Source organism: Arachis ipaensis, chromosome B06, assembly GCF_000816755.2.
Source record: "Arachis ipaensis cultivar K30076 chromosome B06, Araip1.1, whole genome shotgun sequence".
Lineage (NCBI taxonomy): Eukaryota > Viridiplantae > Streptophyta > Magnoliopsida > Fabales > Fabaceae > Arachis > Arachis ipaensis.
The window spans coordinates 110,553,649-110,575,581 of NC_029790.2; the positions used below are offsets into that span (position 1 = coordinate 110,553,649).

General features: G+C 37.2%; 1 protein-coding gene across 2 annotated transcripts; it reads left to right on the top strand.

Annotated features, from left to right (window-relative positions):
- Positions 12,944-21,606, top strand: LOC107604987 (inhibitor of Bruton tyrosine kinase). Of its 2 annotated transcripts, none has more exons than XM_016306718.2 (11): positions 12,944-13,172; positions 14,151-14,799; positions 15,462-15,639; positions 15,741-15,969; positions 16,566-16,705; positions 16,957-17,246; positions 17,696-17,908; positions 18,019-18,510; positions 19,011-19,691; positions 19,814-20,356; positions 20,658-21,606. In XM_016306718.2, the coding sequence occupies exons 2-11, from the start codon at positions 14,524-14,526 to the stop codon at positions 20,880-20,882; spliced, it is 3,267 nt and encodes a 1,088-aa protein (XP_016162204.1). In that variant the 5' UTR covers positions 12,944-13,172; positions 14,151-14,523; the 3' UTR covers positions 20,883-21,606. The 2 variants fall into 2 exon arrangements, with proteins under 2 accessions (XP_016162204.1, XP_016162205.1); XM_016306719.2 differs by having other exon boundaries at positions 14,157-14,799.

Consider the following 21,933-nt stretch of genomic DNA (forward strand, 5'->3'; position numbering starts at 1 on the left):
ATAAACCAAGGAGCCACTAATATTATCTAATAATCTCAAAATAAAAAAAATGTTACGTAGATATCTCTATACATATATTTATATAAATTGAATTGATTTAATTCGAATTACACATTCTAGTACTAAATTGAATCAGTTTGAGTTGAATTAGTAGGGTTATTAGTAAATCAAAGTTATTTGATTTGAATTACCAATGATTGATATTCGAAATATATCCCATGAGTAGTAAATCGGATAAACTAAATTTGATTTACTACTAATACAGCATATATATGTAAATCAAATCTAATTGATTCGATTTACTATTGAACAACCCTTATAGTAAATCGAATCAGCTTAATTCATTTAGTTAATTGTTTATTTATTCTATATTAACTTTAAAACATAAATGTAAATAAGAAAATATCCCATTTAAATTTAAATAAAATATCAAAAAAATCAAAACGAATAAGAATAGAAATTCAATATTTGTATTTTAGTTCAAATTCTAGAAAATCTATATTTTTATAAACTTATAAATTTAAAACGAAACAATAAACGATTTCTAAAAATTCACTAAAAAAACATTCTCTGACTCATTAGCAACTAAAGAATTATTACCGGGACTTTTGATGTTGAAAAAGTTAATATAAAGTATATCCCTTCAAGGTAACATAGGGGTTAAAACTTGAATTTTTTTCAGAGTTAGAAATAACAGATAGTTATATAATATAAAAAGACTAACTATATTCATACAATATGTAATTTGAAACTTTAAATATATTATTTCTCAAAGTTTAAATATATTTATACAATATGTGAATTTGAAACTTTAAATTTAAAGTTTCTCAAAGTTAATTTAAAGTTTCAAATTACATATTGTATAAATATATTTTGTAAACCCTGTTAAATTAGTAAATAATTAGTCAATAAATTAGTTCTTAATAAGGAAGATTAGAAATGCAAATATAATATTAAATTAGGATAGAGCTCGTCGAAACGAAAATTTTGACACTAATTTCGAAGAAATCGGTCCAAGATTGGACCGAGCAGGGCGAACCGGTTGAACCAGACACAAACCGGACTATGGGCTCAACCGGGCCAGCCCTTTAAGTAAACCCACGTCCTTCTTCTCCCCATTTTGGTAGCGTTGAAGAATAGCAGGGGAGAGGAAAGAAAGAAACGCCGAACCCTACGGTGAATCCCAACCCCCGTAACTCCTCCGTCCGAGTTCTGATCGCCGCACCGTTTGCGGCCGCGCAACCACCGCATCGAGCTCTATGTTTCTACTAAAACAATTTCATAAATAACTCATTTCTTTATTCTCAACCTCTTCTTCCCCAATTTTTGAGAAATTGAGTGGAGGTATTGAATTTCTTTGCTCTTTGATGCTTTAGGATCCAATTAGCTTGAGAAAAACGTTCACTTTTGCTTATGTGAAGCTTGGATAAGGTGAGGATATAATAATTCTATCTAAATATTTTGAATTTGTGATTTGGGAATTAAATTGGGTATATATGTGTTATGAATGTGTATTAGGTTGAGAATAAATAATTGGAGCTTGAAATTGTGAATATTGGAACTTGGAAGAAGCTGAGCCTAGAGTTTATTGAGTTTTGAGGGGCTGACTTGGTTTTAATTAAATTGCTTTGGTCGCTACGTGGGAATCGGCCAAGGTATGTTTTAGGTTTCTTGCATTTAATATATAAGGTTTTGTGAAAACTTAGGTTAGATGACCATAGGATAAGTTGGAATGTATGTGCATGTATATAATGTTTAGTATCTTGACAATGGAAATATTTGATTTGGCTTGTTGGATAATTGAAGATTTGATGAATTATTGTGGTTTGATGTTTGTTGGTTGGGTGGTAATGTTTGATGGATTGTAGGAAAAAGAATGTGAATTATTGTTGATTCAAATAATAAATTGTTGTGGTGGTTGTTTGATGATGAAGAAGAATTTGTTAAGTTGAGAATTGTAGGTATGTTGATGAATGGAAATTGAGATTTTGAATGAAATGAGCTTTATGAGGTTTGTTGTACTTTGGTTATGGACTGAACTTCGGTGGGTAATAACTTGGTTTCCGGAACCCCAAATTTATTTCAACTTATTTTAAATGAAAATTGGGTTCATGAAGTTTATACCGTTCGAAGAACGGAAGGAAAACGATTTAAAACGATGGAGTTATGCCCATTGGAAGTTTGGATGAAACATAAGTGATTATACAGCTGAATTTTCATGGGTTGTAGCTCTCTGGTTGATCTGCTATTGTTTTTGAAAAAAAAAACGTACGTCCACGCGTACGCGTGGAATGGAAATTTTGGTTTCGCGACGCGAGTAGTCCTATGCGTACGCGTGACATTTGGTACCCACCTACGCGTACGCCTGAGCCACACGTACACGTGGCCCCTATTTTAGCAAACATGATTTTTAACATTTTAAACTGTATTTCAAACCGCAAATTCTATTTTCATTCCTTTAGTCATTAATAACAGTATTAAACCTGATATTCGGATTGAGTTAGGAAATGAGGTTAACTTGGAAATGAAGTAAAGCTGAAAAGTGATGAAATGACTATGAAATGTTATGGATGATCATGTATGACACTCGACTTGATAATCAAATGAATGATTATGTATGATACTTGGCTTGAATGATTAAATGATCTGAGAAACAAGATTTGCTGGGTAAAGTACCGTGGCTTGCCACCACGTGTACCAGGTCAAAAACTCGATACTCTGTTGATCCTACGACGTAAGGGTGATCGGGCACTTATAAATTCTCGGGAATGTTAACCCCCATTGAGCAATATTGATTATTTGAGAAAAATCTATGCATAGACTCTTGGGGATGCACGTCGAGGGACAGTCTAAGGTTTTTGGACTTATCGGGTTGGCTGGATAACTGACAGATAAGCCTCATGAGCCATAGGACAGGTATGCATCATATGCATACTACCTGAATTACTTGTTTGTGCATTAACTGGGTGTGCCTAAGTGTACTTGCTATGCTAAATGTATATCTGTTACCTGCAGTATTTGTAACCTTCTTGTGTTTGCCTTTTTCTGTTTATTTGTCTGTGAAATACTGATGGAGATGGAGGTATGGAGGAATGGCAGTATGGGACTTAGATTCAAGATTAAGTTAAGTTAGGCTTAGATACTCTTAGAAAATCACCTGTTATGGCTTCTGTTTACTACTTTAAGCTCTATAATCTGAGTGTCGGCATTCTAGGATTGCCTCTGGCATTCCCAAGACCTTATATCTTATGTGTATGACACATTTACCATACTGAGAACCTCCAGTTCTCATTCCATACTATGTTATTATTTTTCAGATGCAGGTCGAGAGACATCTCATTAGGCGTCTGGACACCTAAAGCGAAGTGGTTACTGGGTTATTTTGTTGTGCAGTGATGTATATATATGTATTTAGCTTTCTCTTCGCATAACTTATTCTTTTTTATCCTCTTAGAGTTTTATGGAGAGGCAGGATTTTGTTTATGTACATTTGGGTTTTTGGATAAGCATATATATGTGTGTGTGTGTGTGTGTGTGTGTGTGTGTGTGTGTGTGTGTGTGTGTAAATATTCTCCGGCCAACCTTGACTTCGCGGGTTTAGTTAGGAGCTTGTTATTTTGTATCTTTGGCACTCTATTCCTACTTTTATAATCTTGTGTTTAATGGTTATAGCTTTATTAGCATGCAAGTTAACTCGTTTTTTGAGCGTTGCACTTTTATTTCGTGATTTTTATTTCCCCTTTTCATCAATGCTCCTAGTATATTACAATCTTTCTGCTATTACATGTACACATCTTATTTTAGAGGTCGTAATGCCACACCACCTCTGTTTTACGACTTAAGCGTAAAGCTCAGTGTAGTAGGGTGTTACATTATGGTATCAGAGCAGTTCGTTCCTATAGAGCCTGAAAGACGGACTAATTGTGCTTCTGTGCATTCTCTGTATATGTATTAATGTGCTATTAAAATATCTGACTGAGATATATGGCATAAACATTTGTGAGCATGCATTTGGAACTTAAAGCATTAGACCTGCGATATTGAGACTTATCAACTTAATATCACTTGTTTGGTGTGTATAGGGACCAGTTGTCGACTCGCAGATGCGGTCGCGGGCAAAGTAGAGGTAGGATAGGCACCGTTACTCCTGGTACGGCAGGGAATAATCCAGTAGACTTCATGGCTGCCCTGGAAAATATGGTTGCAGCTATGCAGGCGACAGCCGAGGCACTGGGTAATCAGATAAACTAGGGTAATCACGGGAACAATAATGATGAGGACGGTCCTATGACACTTGCTACATTTTTGAAAGTTCACCCTCTGATCTTCAGGGGAACCTCAAATCCCACTTATGCAGATAATTGGATTCAGGCTATGGAACGGGTGCTGCAGGCTCAACAGGTTCCTGAAGAGCAATGGGTTGAGTTTGGAACTTATCAGCTGCAAGGTGAGGCTCAGTATTGGTGGCAGGGAACACGACGTATCCTGTAACCTGATGGCTCTGCGATTCCTTGGGAAGTCTTCCAGACAGAGTTCTATAAGAAATACTTTCCTAATTCAGCCAGAAATGCCAAGAAACTTGAATTGATGCAGTTAAAGCAGGGACAGATGACTGTTACTGAGTATACTAGCAGGTTTGAGGAGTTATGTCGCTTTTCTCGTATCTGTCAAGGTGCACTTGAAGATTTTACTAAATGGAAGAGTATTAAATATGAGACAGATTTTTGGAGCGATATTCTGAGTTTCGTTACCCCAATGGAGATCATATTATTTTTTGAATTGGTGAATAAGAGTAGGGTGGCTGAGGAATGTGTGAGAAAGGCGGCAGTAGAGAAAGGAAGTTTGAGGGTGCCTTTTCAGAGGCCTTCAGGGAGGAACTTTGCTCCGAGAGGTAGGAATTTCAAGCGTGGAGGCTTTGTTCCACAGCAGACTCAAGGCCAGGGTAATTATAGAAGGCCGAATACTAATGTTAATCAGGGAAGAAGATTTAGAAAGCAGCCATAGCAGGATTTGAATTGTCAAAGGTGTGGGAAGTATCACCCTGGAGTTCCGTGCAGATCAGGACTTGGGGTATGCTATTTTTGTGGACAGCCCGGGCATATGGCCAATAATTGTCCGGAGAAGAAGAAGTATGAGACTGGTAGGGTACAGCAGCTGGGGAGAGTGTACACCACTTCTGCAGCAGATGCTGAAGGATCTGAGACACTAATTAGAGGTAACTGTGAAATGGCTAGTAAAATTTTAAATGATTTATTTGATTCAGGAGTAACTCATTCATTTATTGCATTTGAAAAGGCTAATGAGTTAGGATTGAGAATGGTGGTCTTAGGTTATGATTTGAAAGTGCATAATGCTACTCATGAAGCTATGGTGACTAGGTTAGGATGTCCACAAGTTCCATTTTGAATACAACAACGTGAGTTTGTGCATGATTTGATTTGTTTACCGATGACTGGTCTTGATCTCATTTTGGGATTGGATTGGTTATTCAAGAATCATGTTTTGCTTGATTGTTCTGAGAAGTCAGTACAGTTTATGCCGGAAGGATCAGAAGTGCCTGTTGTGGTGAATAGTTACTATTTGAACTCTATGATAGTAAACTGTTCTGGAACTGAATGTCAGGGTATTATGTTATTAACTGCGGGAGTATTAGGTGATGATCAGAGTTTAGAGCAAATTCTGGTTGTATATGAATTTCCAGATGTATTTTCGGATGATATTAATGAATTTCCACCTAACAGAGAAGTTGAATTTGCAATTGAGTTGGTGCCTAGATCCGGTCTGATTTCGATTACTCCTTACAGGATGTCACCTTTGGAGATGGTTGAACTGAAGGCTCAGTTGAAAGATCTGTTGGGTAAGCATTTTATTCGACCAAGTATTTCTCCGTGGGGAGCGTCAGTGTTACCGGTAAAGAAGAAGGACGGAAGTATGCGCTTGTGTGTCAATTATCGGCAATTGAATAAGATAACTGTGAAGAATAAATTTTTGTTACCTAGAATCGACGACCTAATGGATCAGTTACAGGGTGCCGGTATGTTTTCTAAGATTGATTTGCGATCCGGGTATCATCAGATAAGGGTTAGAGATGAAGATATTCTGAAAACAGCTTTCAGGACACGTTATGGTCATTATGAGTATACGGTGATGTCTTTTGGATTGACTAATGCTCCGGCAGTATTCATGGATTATATGAACAGGGTTTTCCGACCGTACTTGGACAAGTTTGTTATTATCTTCATTGATGATATTCTTGTTTACTCTCAGACTGAAGAGGAGCATGCCTATCACTTGAAAACTGTGCTGCAAATTCTGAGAGATAGGAAGTTATAAGCTAAGTTATCTAAATGCGAGTTCTGAAAGAGTGAAGTGAAGTTTTTCGATCACGTAGTGAGTAAGCAGGGAATAGCTGTGGATCCTGCTAAGGTGGAAGCAGTAATGAACTGGGAGCGACCAACTTTAGTGACAGAGATCAGGAGTTTCCTAGGTTTGGTGGGGTATTATCGGAGATTCATTAAGGGATTTTCACAGCTCGCCTAACCTTTAACTAAGTTGACTAGGAAGGATACGCCTTTTGTCTGGACTTCGGAGTGTGAGGAGAGTTTTCAAGCATTGAAGCACAGATTGACTACTGCACCTGTGTTGGTATTGCCTGAACCGAGTGAACCGTTTGAAGTGTACTGTGATGCATCACTGAAGGGTTTGGGGTGCGTTCTGATGCAGGCATGCAGCACCAAAATGTTGTAGCATATGCCTCACAGCAATTAAGGCCGCATGAGATGAACTATCCGACACATGATTTGGAGCTTGCTGCTGTTGTGTTTGCTCTAAAGATCTGGAGGCACTATCTTTATGGCGTTAAGTTTCATATTTTCTTAGACCATAAGAGTTTGAAGTATCTTTTTGAGCAGAAAGAGTTGAATATGCGTCAAAAGAGGTGGATGGAGCTTCTGAAAGATTATGATTTTGAATTGAATTACCATCCAGGAAAAGCGAATATTGTGGCGGACGCCTTGAGTCGGAAGTCTTTATATGCAGCTTGGATGATGTTGCGAGAAGAAGAGTTACTAAAGGCATTTCAAGGTTTGAACCTGGGAGTTAGAGAAGAATCTGGAATTCTGTGTTTGAGTCAGTTCCAGATCTCAAGTGATTTTAAATCAAAACTTCTGAAGACTCATCAAGATGATGAAGCGTTACGTAAGGTATTGCCAGCAATTGAATAGGGAAGACAATGGAGAGTGTTAGTAGGTAAAGATGGTTTGTGGAGGTTCAAAAACTGGATTATTGTGCCCGATGTCGGAGACCTGCGACAGAGTATCTTAAAGGAAGCTCATAAGAGCGGGTTTTCAATTCATCCAGGAAGCACCAAAATGTATCAGGATCTGAAAGCGATGTTCTGGTGGCCAGGGATGAAAAATAATGTGGCATTGCATGTATCTAAATGTTTAACGTGTCAGAAGGTTAAGATTGAGCATCAAAGACCATCAGGAACCCTTCAGCCTTTAGAGATTCCACAATGGAAATGGGAGAGTATCGCAATGGATTTTGTGATAGGTTTGTCTAGAACCCGGTCTGGTTGTGACGCTATTTGGGTGGTTGTGGATCGACTGACAAAATCAGTTCACTTTCTCCCTATTCGAATAAGTTGCACAATGGAGGAATGGGCCCGAATGTACATCAAAGAGATTGTCAGGTTGCACGGCGTGCCTTCTACCATTATATCTGACAGAGATCCTCGTTTCACATCAAGATTCTGGGGAGCTTTTCAGCGTGCATTTGGAACTCAGTTGAGTTTGAGTACTGCATATCACCCTCAGATAGATGGTCAATCAGAGAGAACCATCCAGACCTTGGAGGATATGCTAAGGGCTTGTGTTTTGGACTAGCCGACGAGCTGGAATCGATACATGCCATTAGTGGAGTTTGCTTATAATAATAGCTACCATGCAAGTATCGGAATGGCTCCGTATGAGGCTTTATATGGCAGGAAATGTCAATCTCTACTATGTTGGTATGAAATTGGAGAAAGAAGTTTATTAGGGCCTGAGATGATAGCTGAAACTACTGAGCAGATAAAGAAGATTTGTAGCCGAATGCTTATAGCCCAAAGCCGTCAGAAGAGCTATGCTGATCAAAGGCAAAAGCCTTTGGAGTTTGAAGAAAGGGATGTCTTTCTGAAGGTTACACCAACCACCGGAGTAGGAAGAGCTATTAAGACTAAGAAACTGAATCCCCGTTATATTTGACCGTTTGAAATCCTGAAAAGAATTGGGCCTGTAGCTTATAGAATTGCTTTACCACCATATCTTTCGAACTTGCACGACGTGTTTCATGTATCACAACTTCGGAAGTATACTCCTGACACGAGTCATGTTCTGGAACCAGAACCAATCCAAGTGAGAGAAGATCTAACACTCCCAGTAATTCCGATGAGAATTGATGACATAGCGTTAAATGATTACGCGGAAAAGAAGTATCACTGGTAAAGGTAGCTTGGAGTCGAGGAACACACTTGGGAACTCGAATCAGATATGCGGAAGGACTACCCACATCTTTTTTTTAGGTAATTGAATTTGAATTTTGAGGGCAAAATTCTTTGCTAATTGGATAGGATGTAAACCCCGTTAAATTAGTAAATAATTAGTCAATAAATTAGTTTTTAATACGCAAGATTAGAAATGTGAATATAATATTAAATTAGGATAGGGCTCATTGAAATGAGAATTTTGACACTAATTTCGAAGATATCGGCCTAAGATTGGACCGAGCAGACCGAACTGATTGAACCGGGCCCAAACCGGGCCGTGGGCCCAACCGGGCAGCCCTTTAAGTAAACCCACATCCTTCTTCTCCCCATTTTGGTAGCGTTGAAGAACAACAGGGGAGAGGAAAGAAAGAAACGCCGAACCCTATGGTGAATCCCAACCCCTGTAACTCCTCTGTCCGAGCTCCGATCGCCGCACCGTTTGGGGCCACGCGACCACCGCGTCGAGCTCTACGTTTCTACCAGAACATTTTCATAGGTAACTCGTTCTTTTATTCTCAGCCTCTTCTTCCCTAATTTTTGGGAAATTGAGTGGAGGTATTAAATTTCTTTGCTCTTTGATGTTTTAGGATCCAATTAGCTTGAGAAAAACGTTCACTCTTGCTTATGTAAAGCTTGGATAAGGTGAGGATATAATAACTCTATCTAAATATTTTGAATTTGTGATTTGGGAATTAAATTGGGTATATATGTGTTACGAATGTGTATTATGTTGAGAATAAATAATTGGACCTTGAAATTGTGAATATTGGAACTTGGAGGAACCTGAGCCTAGAGTTTATTGAGTTTTGAGGGGTTGCCTTGGTTTTAATTAAATTGCTTTGGTCGCAACGTGGGAATCGGCCAAGGTATGATTTAGGTTTCTTGCATTTAATATATAAGGTTCTGTGAAAACTTAGGTTAGATGATCATAGGATAAGTTGAAATGTATGTGTATGTATATAATGTTTAGTATCTTGACAATGGAAATATTTGATTTGGCTTGTTGGATAATTGAAGATTTGATGAATTATTGTGGTTTGATGTTTGTTGGTTGGGTGGTAATGTTTGACGGATTGTAGGAAAAAGAATGTGTATTATTGTTGATTCAAGTAATAAATTGTTGTGGTGGTTATTTGATGATGAAGAAGAATTTGTTAAGTTGAGAATTGTAGGTATGTTGATGAATGGTAATTGAGATTTTGAATGAAATGAGTTTTATGAGGTTTGTTGCACTTTGGTTATGGACTGAACTTCGGCAGGCTATAACTTAGTTTCCGGAATCCCAAATTGATTTCAACCTGTTTTTAATGAAAAATTGGGTTCATGAAGTTTATGCCGTTTGAAGAACGGAAGGAAAACGATTTAAAACGATAGAGTTATGCCCATCGGAAGTTTGGATGAAATATAAGTGATTATGTAGCTGAATTTTCATGGGTTGCAGCTCTCTGGTTGATCTGCTGTTGTTTTTTAAAAAAACATACGTCCATGCGTACACGTGGAATGAAAATTTTGGTTGCGCCCAAGTAGCCTTATGTGTACGCGTGATGGACCAGCAAGCTTGTCCACGCGTACGCGTGACCCACGCGTACGGGTGACATGGGGTACCCACCTACACGTACGCGTGACAAGGGGACGTGCGCGCGCGAGCTGCATTTGTACATTCACATGCGTGACCCCTATTTTAGCAAACATGATTTTCAACGTTTTAAACTGTATTTCAAATCTCTAAACTTCTGTTTTCATTCCTTTAGTCATTAATAACAATATTAAACCTGATATTCGGATGGAGTTAGGAAATAGGGTTAACTTGGAGATGAAGTAAAGCTGAAAAGTGATGAAATGACTATGAAATGTTATGGATGATCATGTATGACACTCGACTTGATAATCAAATGAATGATCATGTGTGATACTTGGCTTGAATGATTAAATGATCTGAGATACGAGATTCCCTGGGTAAAGTACCGTGGCTTGCCACCACGTGTACCAGGTGAAAAACTCGATACTCTGTTGACCTTATGACGTAAGGGTGACCGGGTACTTATAAATTCCCAAGAATGTTAACCCCCATTGAGCAATATTGATTATTTGAGAAAAATCCATGCATAGATTCTTGGGGATGCACGTCGAGGGACAGTCTAAGGTTTTCGAACTTGTCGGGTTGGCTGGATAACCGACAGATGAGCCTCATCAGCCATAGGACAGGCATGCATCATATGCATACTACTTGAATTACTTGTTTGTGTATTAACTGGGTGTGCCTAAGTGTACTTGCTATGCTAAATGTATATCTGTTACCTGCAGTATTTGTAACCTTCTTGTGCTTGCCTTTATCTGTTTATTTGTCTGTGAAATGCTGACGGAGATGGAGGTATGGAGGAATGATAGTATGAGACTTAGATTTAAGGTTAAGTTAAGTTAGGCTTAGATACTCTTAGAAAACCACATATTATGGCTTCTGTTTAATACTTGAAGCTCTATAATCTGAGTGTCGGCGTTCTAGGATTTCTTCTGGCATTCCCAAGACTTTATATCTTATGTGTGTGACACCTTTTCCATACTGAGAACCTTCGGTTCTCATTCCATACTATGTTGTTGTTTTTCAGATGCAGGTCGAGAGGCATCTCATTAGGCGTCTGGACACCTGAAGCGAAGTGGTTACTAGGTTATTTTGTTGTACAGTGATGTATATATATGTACTTAGCTTTCTTTCCGCATAACTTATTCTTTTTTATCCTCTTAGAGGTTTATGGAGAGGCAGGATGTTGTTTATGTACATTTGGGTTTTTGGATAAGTATATATATATGTGTGTGTAAATATTCTCCGGCCAGCCTTGACTTCACGAGCTGAGTTAGGAACTTGTTATTTTGTATCTTTGGCACTCTATTCCTACTTTTATAATCTTATGTTTGATGGTTATAGCTTTCTTAGCACGCAAGTTAACTTGTTTCTTGAGCGTTGCACTTTTATTTCACGAATTTTATTTCCCTTATTCTTCAAGGCTCCTAGTATATTACAATCTTTCTGCTATTACATATCCACATTTTATTTTAGAGGTCGTAATACCACACCACTTCTGTTTTACGACTTAAGCGTAAAGTTCAGTGTGGTAGGGTGTTATATATTTAAACTTTGAGAAATAATATATTTAAAGTTTAAATTACATATTGTATAAATATAGTTAGTCTTTTTATATTGTATAACTATCTGTTACTTCTGACTCTGAAAAAAATTCAAGTTTTAACTCCTATGCCACTTTAGAAGGCTATACTTTATATTAACTTTTTCAACATCAAATGTCTCGGTAATAATTTTTTAAATGCTAATGAGTCAAAAAATGATTTTTAATGAATTTTTAGAAATCGTTTATTGTTCCGTTTTAAATTTATAAGTTTATAATAATATAGATTTTCTGGAATTTGAACTAAAACACAAAATTGAATTTTTATTCTTATTCGTTTTGATTTTTTTGATATTTTTTTTGAATCTAAGTGGGGATATTTTTTTATTGACATTTATGTTTTAAAGTTAATATAGAATAAATAAACAATTAACTTAAAATAGTAAATGTCAATAATCTGTATCAGTACTAAATCGAATTACACTAAATCGAATTAAACTGATTCGATTTATTATATATAAGTTGTTTAATAGTAAATCGAATCAACTAGGTTCGATTTACTACTCATAAGTTATATTTCGAATATCAATTCTTGGTAATTTAAATAAAATAATTTTAACTTACTAATAATTTTACTAATTCGATTCAAATTGATTCAATTTAGTACATGAATGTGTAATTCAATTTACATAAATATATGCATAAAAATATTTACGTAATATTTTTATTTTGAGATTATTAAATAATATTGATGGCTTTTTGGTTTATTTAAAAATTTTATTCTAATTTTAAATATTATTTGTTTTTAGAGAGTAGAACTGGGAATGAAACTGGAACGGAGCCTTATATAATTAACGGAGCCTTGTAATTACTGTCGATCTATTTACCGTGTGTATACCGTGGTTATGAATCCATGATTAGTTTATCCTTGGATCTTTGTGACCACGTGGCAAATTCTGGAAGTGCCATGTGTTGTATGGTCTCACACTTGTTTTGCGGAGAAACACGGGCTGTGGTCGAAGCGACAACTCAGACCTACTCTTCGTTGGAATGACCAATGACCACTCTTTCTCTCTCCTCTCGTGGTCGCCGAGTCAGGGGCGTTTCAGTCCAAGCACTCATTTATCCGAAACCCCGAAATTACCCTCCACTTAAAACTTAAAAGGTAGTTTCGTCACTCAAGACTGTTTCTTTTTCTCGCCTTTTCCGTTTCTCTCGCTTTCCAAAAATTTCCCAATTTTCAGTTTGAAAAACCAATGCAATATCATATTAAACCTTTTTTTTTTTAAATTTCATTCGGAGAAAACAAAATATAATTTTATTTTTATTAAGCCATTTTTATGCTTTGGCTAAAGGGTATATTCTGAGTTTCGATACTCTTTTTGTTACACCAAAAAATCGCCATTCCTCTCTTTTCTATAAACTGGTTTTTCTCTTCTCCTCTCTGCTTAACTCTTTCTTCTCAAGAACAACTTCACGATCTTTTCTCACTGTTTTGCGTTCAATTTCCAACACGCTACGAGGTTAGTTGACACATTTGTTCCCCCATTTTTGTTAGATCAGTTTTTACCCTTTGCTTGTAGTTTTGTTTTCATTTGATTCGGTTTCTTTGTTCAACTCTCTTAAAATTTTCGTTTTTTTTTTTTCCTGTGAGAAGTTTTCATCTAGGGTTGGCGATCTAGCTGAAATTTCTTTCTTTTTTTTTTTTTGGGCTCGGTGATACGATGCTGTTGTTTGTTCTGTTTCTGAGCCCTTTGATTCAATTTTGTCGAGTTTGCCTTTTTCGTTTTCTTACTTGTGTTGGTGGAACTGTGTAAGTTTTTAATTGTTTCCAACATTGTGTTTTCTCTTGATTCTGTTGTCATTTCACGATTCAATTCTTTTACTAATCGTTGAGGTTAAGAAAAGTATTTATTGAAGTAGAAGAATCACCAAGGAATGAGTTATCATTTGCACAGATCAAATAGGAAACCTGTCAGATGTAATTGGTTTCATAATCTCATTTGACTTCTATTCCTTCATTTTGTTTGCTTTCCAACTTTTGCATACCAAATGTTTGTTCTTTTTCCTGCACCAAAGGGTTGCAACAATGCCTTTGTTTTTTTTGGATTATGATTACACGAAGAATAGAATAGATGATTAGCCATGTGAATTACTAAATCAGTGGATCTTGCATTCTCACCGTTTCAACTCTAAATTCCGGCTAGAGGAGTTCATTTTGATCTTGTTATAGTTTATATGGATAGTACATTACTTTGTGATCTTGTTTTGGTGATATATTTATAGTACATTTTGCTTTGTGCCTCCTTTTTCTTCTTTCCTCCAAAGGATCACTTTAGTGGCTTCAATTTTAAGACTTCTTTGAGTTTTGATCTGCTGATTCTTACAAGCTTGTATGATTTCAGTTGTATCTTCCGTGCATGTTTGTGTGCCTGGGTATTATTATTTTCCCCTGAGTGGTTTGTATACCAAATAAATGAACTTATCATTTTTGCTTTCAGTGGTAGATTTCCCTGTGATCATTGAAATGCGCTGATATTTGTCGATGGCTGCTACATAAAGTTCATGACAATGATAATCTTGGTGGTAGATTAGCGAAGAGTTGGTGCCAATTGTAACTGGACGTTGATGTTTTGGATTTCCATATCAAATTACCATGGATTAGTAAAAATCAAGTTATAGACTCAAGGCCAGTGTTATCTTTTACGGGGATTCAAGTGTAGTCTGGTTTGTAGAGCACAAGTTGTTACTTAGAATCTGGCCTTTGACATTATATGAGTAGGGGAACAAAACAGCTGAGCCATTGAGTCATCTTTCAAGCCTATAAAATATTGTGACACAGCTAATATATCATCGGTTCCCCATCCTCAAATAATGGAAATAGCTGTTTCTCCACAAACACAGAAGCAGAATTTGCCAACAGGTGGTCGCAAAACTTCAGCTGCCGGATCCCAGAAAGATCTCTGGTTTGTTGTGCGAGAAGGATCGGTAAATGAATTAGAGACGGTCTTGACATTATTGAAGAAGAGTGGGGGTAATATCAATGTGAGGAACTCCTTTGGGCTGACTCCTCTTCATCTTGCAATTTGGAGAAATCACATTCCCATTGTCAGGAGGCTTCTTGCAGCTGGTGCAGATCCTGATGCTCGAGTATGATGACTTTCTGTGACTTTCTGTTTTCTGAATTTTTTGTTTACGCTCTTTTCTGGTTGGTTTCAGTGGCATCTCTTTATGTTTAGTTCCCGGGAGAGTTAATTGCTTTTTAATTATAAAGTCTTTTAAGGAATGAAACGTCTGCAAAAGATATTCTCTATTGTTATAGAAATTGTTTATTATTTCTTGGTGAATTGTTTTTATCAATGTTTCAAGATGTGACTTAATTAACACTCATATAATCACAATGTTCCAATAAGTTCCCAATGTTTGCCACCAATTTTGCTATGAGCTAGCAATCTTGCCACTTGGATTCAAATTTCAAAAAGCTTGATGTTGCAATGTTTAAGAAAACTATGTTTAACTCACATCCAATCTCTGTTTCTCATGGCTAGCCTCTTGAAATTAAAAAATGATCTCAGGTGCATTTGTGTCAGGTCAGCATTTCTTTTTTCTGACAAAAGTGACTTTGTTCCTTTTTGCTTAAAAGTTTAATATAGAAAATTTTCATCACTTCAGATTTTAATTTATAATTTTCGTCCAATTTGAGAAATAATTTCCATTTCATGATATCTGCAGAGTTGAGCAGTTTTTAATTGGATTGCCCCTTGTGCTTTTGGTTCTTCAAATCCATCAATTCTGAACCCTTCCATTTTCAGGATGGCGAATCAGGATGGGGTAGCCTTCATAGGGCTCTACATTTTGGTCATCTTGCTGTGGCAAGTGTCCTTCTACAGCATGGTGCTTCTATTACATTGGAGGATTCAAGATCTCGAGTACCTGTAGATCTTCTATCTGGTCCTGTGTTACAGGTTTCTGGAAATGATCGCAAGTCAGGTATAAATTCACATGCTTTGACTCCTTTGTTAAGATAGCATTGTTGTTGCCAATAGACATTTGTCATTGAGGATAAAACTTGATTTTTGGTTCATCTTTAGTGGCTACTGAGGTCTTTAGTTGGGGAAGCGGTGCAAATTATCAGCTTGGAACTGGAAATGCCCACATTCAAAAGTTACCTTGCAAAGTTGATTCACTTAATGGTTCATTCATAAAGCTGATCTCTGCAGCAAAGTTCCACAGTGTGGCACTTACTGCGCGTGGAGAAGTTTATACTTGGGGATTTGGAAGGGGGGGCCGTCTAGGGCACCCTGATTTTGACATACACAGGTATATGGTCTGCTTCTAATAAGCCTGATGATGCTTTCTGTAAGTGTTGGTATTGCCGTGAATAGATAATTTCCTTGGTTATTATTAAGATTGAATATGGGGGTAATTTACATTGAGTAGGTTCTCTATTAGTAATGTACACCTTGGACTCTTTTTTTTTTTGTCCTTTTTCCTTCTCTTGATTAAATGTCAATTTGGCTCCTTAAATGCTCCTTACTTTCTAGGTGTTAAAGAAGTTCATGGTTAAGCATTGCTGGGTTGGGATGTAGGACTTCCTTTTTGGAATATAAAGTTGTTTGGCCTCAAATCATACACAATTATGCTTCAAGTTTTTGTTGAGGATTTGAATTATTTTCTTGTTCCTGTTCTAAAACAAATTAAAATGCTGATGCTTATTAATTTATCACACAAATTTCCCAGCAAGAGCAAGTGAGAATTTACTTTGATCGGCTTGCTTGCTAATCCGATTTAGCAATAGTCACAAAATCAATTTTTTTTTTGTTGGAACTTTTCTAGGTGAGGCAGGTTACCACTGTTACCTGTTTATGCTTTTGGACTATATTCAATCAGATTTCATATTGCTATCCTGATTGCAGTGGTCAAGCTGCTGTCATCACTCCCCGCCAGGTGACTACTGGTCTGGGTTCCCGCAGAGTGATGGCAATCGCTGCAGCTAAGCATCATACTGTTATTGCTACTGAGGGTGGGGAAGTGTTCACTTGGGGATCCAATAGAGGTAAAAGTTGACGGAACTTGTGTCCATATCAACTGTGGGTCTTGTTACTGCAAATTAATTAAATATATGCAATTAAATCCTTTTCCCTGCATCCCTGCCCTTCCCTTCATTGGCTACAATTGTGAATTGTAATATTCTACACATCACGAGTTACTTGTGAGAGAATTAGGTTGTCTTCTTAGTACTTAATTTTGATGCATTGGAATCAAAATGACGTTAACGTCGGTATTCTCTTGTTTCATTTTGTGCAGAGGGACAGCTGGGATACACTTCTGTTGATACACAACCAACACCTCGGAGAGTGAGTGCTCTAAGGTCAAAAATTGTTGCTGTTGCTGCAGCAAACAAGCACACAGCTGTAGTTTCTGATTTAGGTGAAGTTTTTACCTGGGGTTCAAATAGAGAGGGCCAGCTTGGGTATGGAACCTCAAACTCAGCATCTAATTACACCCCACATGTGGTTGAATCCTTGAAGGGAAAGACTTTAACCAAGGTTTCTGCTGCAAAATATCACACAGTTGTATTAGGATCTGACGGAGAGGTAATTATATTATTCCTTTTTTTTATTTCAAAATTTTCTTACGTAAAGCATTGTATCTGTTACTTATCCTGATTCCTCATCAAGCATCATGTGTTTTACAATTCTTGTTTTTCATCTTGAACGGATTAATTTGTAACTTCCTAAGAATTATTGAAATACAGAGGTGAGGGGGCACTGAAACATGAACAAAGTTATAGCTATGGATGTTTATATTGTTTTTATAGACAATTGAATTAATTAAAAACATTTTGGAATTCTCAGCTTTAGAGCTGATCCAGTTTTGGGCCGGGGAATTAATGTTCTTTCTAAAAACTGTGTTCCAAACTTAAAGTCGGTTTTTTCTTTGTGCATGGATATGGGACTTAAAATTCTTTATCATGGTGGCTTTTATTACGGAATGTGTTTTTCTTTTCATATTTAGGTTTTAATTTCCCCCCTTTTTTTTTCAGGTGTACACTTGGGGTTATCGACTAGTTACTCCAAAACGTGTAGTGATTTCTAGGAACTTGAAAAAGTGTGGGAGCACTCCTTTAAAGTTTCATCGAATGGAACGACTTCAGGTAGTTTCTATAGCTGCGGGAATGGTACACAGCATGGCACTCACAGATGACGGTGCATTATTTTATTGGGTCTCATCTGATCCCAATCTCAGATCCCAACAGGTTTCTATTCATTGAATTTCTCTTCTCCCATCAAATGTTATGGTATTCATGAAACAAGCATGTTTAATAGAACAGTTTTCTTATTTCTTTTCGCTTAAATCTTTTTACAGCTATATTCTATGTGCGGAAGAAATATGGTGAGCATATCTGCTGGAAAGTACTGGACTGCTGCAGTTACGGGTACTGGTGATGTTTACCTGTGGGATGGGAAGAAAAGTAAGGATAAACCACTTGTTGCAACTCGGTTGCATGGTGTAAAGAAGGCTACTTCGGTTTCTGTTGGTGAAACACATTTACTAATAGTGGCTACGCTGTACCATCCTGAATATCCTCTCACTGGTGTTGAGGACTCGCAAAAACCCAAGTTAAATAATAGGGATGATATGGATGAGTTAAATGAAGACATTTTATTTGATGACATGGAATCAAATAATATGGTATCCAGTGTACAAAATGATACTTTTGGGCAGAAATCTGTACCTAGCTTAAAAAGCCTTTGTGAAAAAGTAGCAGCAGAATGTTTAGTGGAGCCACGAAATGCCATACAACTGCTGGAGATTGCCGATTCTCTTGGGGCAGATGAATTGAGAAAGTATTGTGAGGTACTGATCTTATTGCGTTTCAAATTACTAACAAATATAAATGATCAAACATGATGTCTTTCTGAAGTCATAGTTGATGGAACACATAATAATAATGAAACTAAATGCATTTAATGTTTCTTTATCAAAAAATTTAACATGAAATATTTATTGTATCATTGAGTTGGACAGATATGGAAAATATTATCATAAAAAAATGTACTGTGATATTTGAAGTTGACTTTGCTGTTATGCGGGGGTGGATCTAGGTTAGTTTTGTAGGGAGGCCAACAAAACATTAGGTCTTAAGTTTTCACAAAGAGGATGGGCCAAAATTAAAATATTGAGGGGGTGCCAAACTAAAATCACAAATAATTTATATGGAAAATTTGAAGATTGGGAATGACATCTCCCCTCTTTGCTTTAACCAGGCTCTGCCACTGTTGTTATGGTTATCTTGATAACTCCCATGTGGCAAGGTGGGATTATTATACTAAAGTAGTTATTATTTATTGTTTCAGGAGATTGTGATGCGCAACCTTGATTTTATATTCACAGTTTCATCGCATGCTGTGGCAAGCACAGCACCAGATATTCTGGCTAACCTTGAGAGGTTGTTGGACCAGAGATCTTCTGAGCCTTGGACACACCGTCGCCTCCCAACTCCTACTGCAACCTTCCCTGCCATCATCAACAGTGAAGAGGATGATAGTGAGATAGAGTTTCAAAGGACTCGCGATAAACCCATGAAAATGAATGTGTTGAAATTGGAGAAAGATGAAAGAGGAGATTCCTTTCTACAGCCCAAGGATGACCCCAATCTAGAAACCTCCAAGGTAATTCGGGCAATAAGAAAGAAGCTGCAGCAGATTGAGATGCTTGAAGCTAAGCAATCTAGTGGACATTTCCTCGATGACCAGCAGATCTTAAAGATCCAATCCAAGTCTTCCCTCGAGAGCTCGCTTGCAGAACTAGGTATTTCTGTTGAGACTTTGCAAAATAAGGAATCATCTTCTCCGTCACCATCGCCAGAAGGCAAAGGTAGTAAAAAGGGTAAAGTATCCAAAAAACAGAGGAGAAAGAGCAATAAATCAAGTGTTATCCAAGCAGAGGTAGAATCTTTGTATTCTGCAAGTGAAGTGATTACTGAATCTGTGAAGGATTTGTTGGAAGCTGACATCATGGTGGCTCCTAAGTCTAAGGTTTGTTTAATCTTATTCATGTTAGAAACTAGACGTCATTTTTATTTTGTCAACACCTTGATTAGTTTCTGCATAGTGTCTTTCACGTTAGATTTCTGAAAATTAAGTGTTACATTTGATAGGTGGGAGAGGTTGCTGAAGAAACCACAACCGACCAAGGTGCAACTGCAAAAGATCTAGACCTGATAGTGCAGAAGAAAGATGGTATAGAGTTGCTGCAAGGCAAGGGACAAACACCAAAAGTTTCTAAGAAGAAGAATAAGAAGGGTGGGCTATCAATGTTTTTGAGTGGAGCCCTTGATGATGTTCCAGAGGAGGTGAACCCTCCTCCTACACCAATGCCAAGGAACGAGGGTCCTGCATGGGGTGGGGCAAAGTTTACGAAGGGTTCTGCTTCACTTCGTGATATCCAGGATGAACAGAGCAAAATAAAGGGAAACCAGCTATCTATGACTAAATCTAAGGTTGAAGATCTTTCTGATTTTGGCAGTAGCGGAAAAGTGAAGTTGAGTTCATTTCTTCCTTCTAGTCCAATACCTGTTGTCCCTGCTGCCCCAACGCGTGGTTCACATGTATCTGATGCCGACATAAGTACACCTCCGTGGGTTGCTTCAGGAACCCCTCCTCAACTTCGGCCATCATTCAGGGACATCCAAATGCAACAGGTTTGTGAATTAAGGCTTCCCTTTTTGTGCCTCTACTACATTGTCTTTTCTTGTGACTGATCTGTTTGCTCTAAATCATGGGGTAAAAACCTTGTGGCCTAATAACAAATTTAAATTGCACTTTGCTATTTTGTTTAAAAAATATTTAAATATAAATCATATAAATGCAGATATGATTTATGATAGGCATTTTGGTGTTGTGTGATCCATTAGCTTTTATACATTATTATGGTTTGGTACCTTGTTGCATCTCATAGTATATATCCTAGTGTTTGACTGAGGACTTTGCCCTTGAACACAGGGAAAGAAACACCAAAGCGTTTCCCACAGTCCTAAGACTAGCACAGCTGGATTCACCATTGCAACAGGTCAAGGCTCACCATCCGAGTCGACCTTGGTGAGCCGCTGGTTCAAGCCTGAAGTGGACACACCATCCTCAATTCGTTCCATTCAGATTGAAGAAAAGGCCATGAAGGATCTCAAGCGCTTCTACAGTAGTGTGAAGATAGTAAGGAAGCAATCTTAAAGAGTGTCCATCTAATTTATCTCACTAAGATGGCATAGGAGAATGCACTTTCTCGTGCTCTTCCTCTGCTCAGGACCTTGTCATTTTAGCATATATCTTTTCTCACTTCTTAGTCCAGTGTAAATTAGTATGTACAGATAGTTGAACTGTACATTTTTTTAAAATTTTCCCAAATCAGAAGTGTTAGTTTCCATCTTCTTAGCATTTGGGATTGTTCCTTTATTTTTTTTGTCTTCCCTGCTAGCACTGTATATGACTTTAGGATTTCAAATGTACTCATTTCCTAACATGTCTCTGGTGTTGGAGACTGGTCAATAATGGTCCTGAACTTGGTGTCATCTAGTGAATGAACTGAGTTAAGTATTTAGCCAAAGATCAAGAAGTGGTTGCAGATTTTCAAGCTCTACTACCACAAAAGCTCAAGAATGTAATAGAATAAAGGGAACACTGGTTTTCCAAATAAAGGGCTCTCTTTGCTTCCATGAGATCTAATCTTCAACTCTAGTCTTCCCTAGAGGCTATATCATTATATATGTCTACATGTACCTTTCTGGATTTCTCTCATAAAGAAGCTACATTCTAGTGAAGGAACTTTTGGTATGATGCCAAGTCACAAGTATCTACTTATTTAGGGAACTCTTATAATTCACCTTTTAGTTGTTCAAGTCAAGTTAGTGTCATTTGTTAATTAGTTTGTTTCAAATAAAGCTCAGTTATTCATCTTTACTTTTTGCTGCTTTTTTTTTTGCCCCCTTGTTCTTTTCCATTTATATTTTTTAAAATGCCCTGGTTTGATCAAGAAGTATCAATTTTAGACCGGCATGTAAAAGGACTAGAGAAAAGTGCCTGATTGAGAGTATTGTTTAATAATGTAGTTAGTATTGTCACCAAAAGAAAAAATAAGTGAAAATAAGTGATCAGTATAGTAATTGAGCTAGGTAAAAGTCGTAATTCCAAAAATTGCTGCTACTACTACTACTACTAATAAATCAGTGTATTAATATAATTATTTAAAAGTTAATTTACCTTTTTTGAATTATCCAATATGATT

Excerpts from the sequence above, each read along its gene's own strand:
- LOC107604987 (XM_016306718.2), top strand. The coding sequence starts at position 14,524 with ATGGAAATAGCTGTTTCTCCACAAACACAGAAGCAGAATTTGCCAACA. Across the intron at positions 14,800-15,461 it reads GTGCAGATCCTGATGCTCGA|GATGGCGAATCAGGATGGGG; the intron begins GTATGATGACTT and ends TTCCATTTTCAG. Across the intron at positions 17,909-18,018 it reads CCAATCTCAGATCCCAACAG|CTATATTCTATGTGCGGAAG; the intron begins GTTTCTATTCAT and ends ATCTTTTTACAG.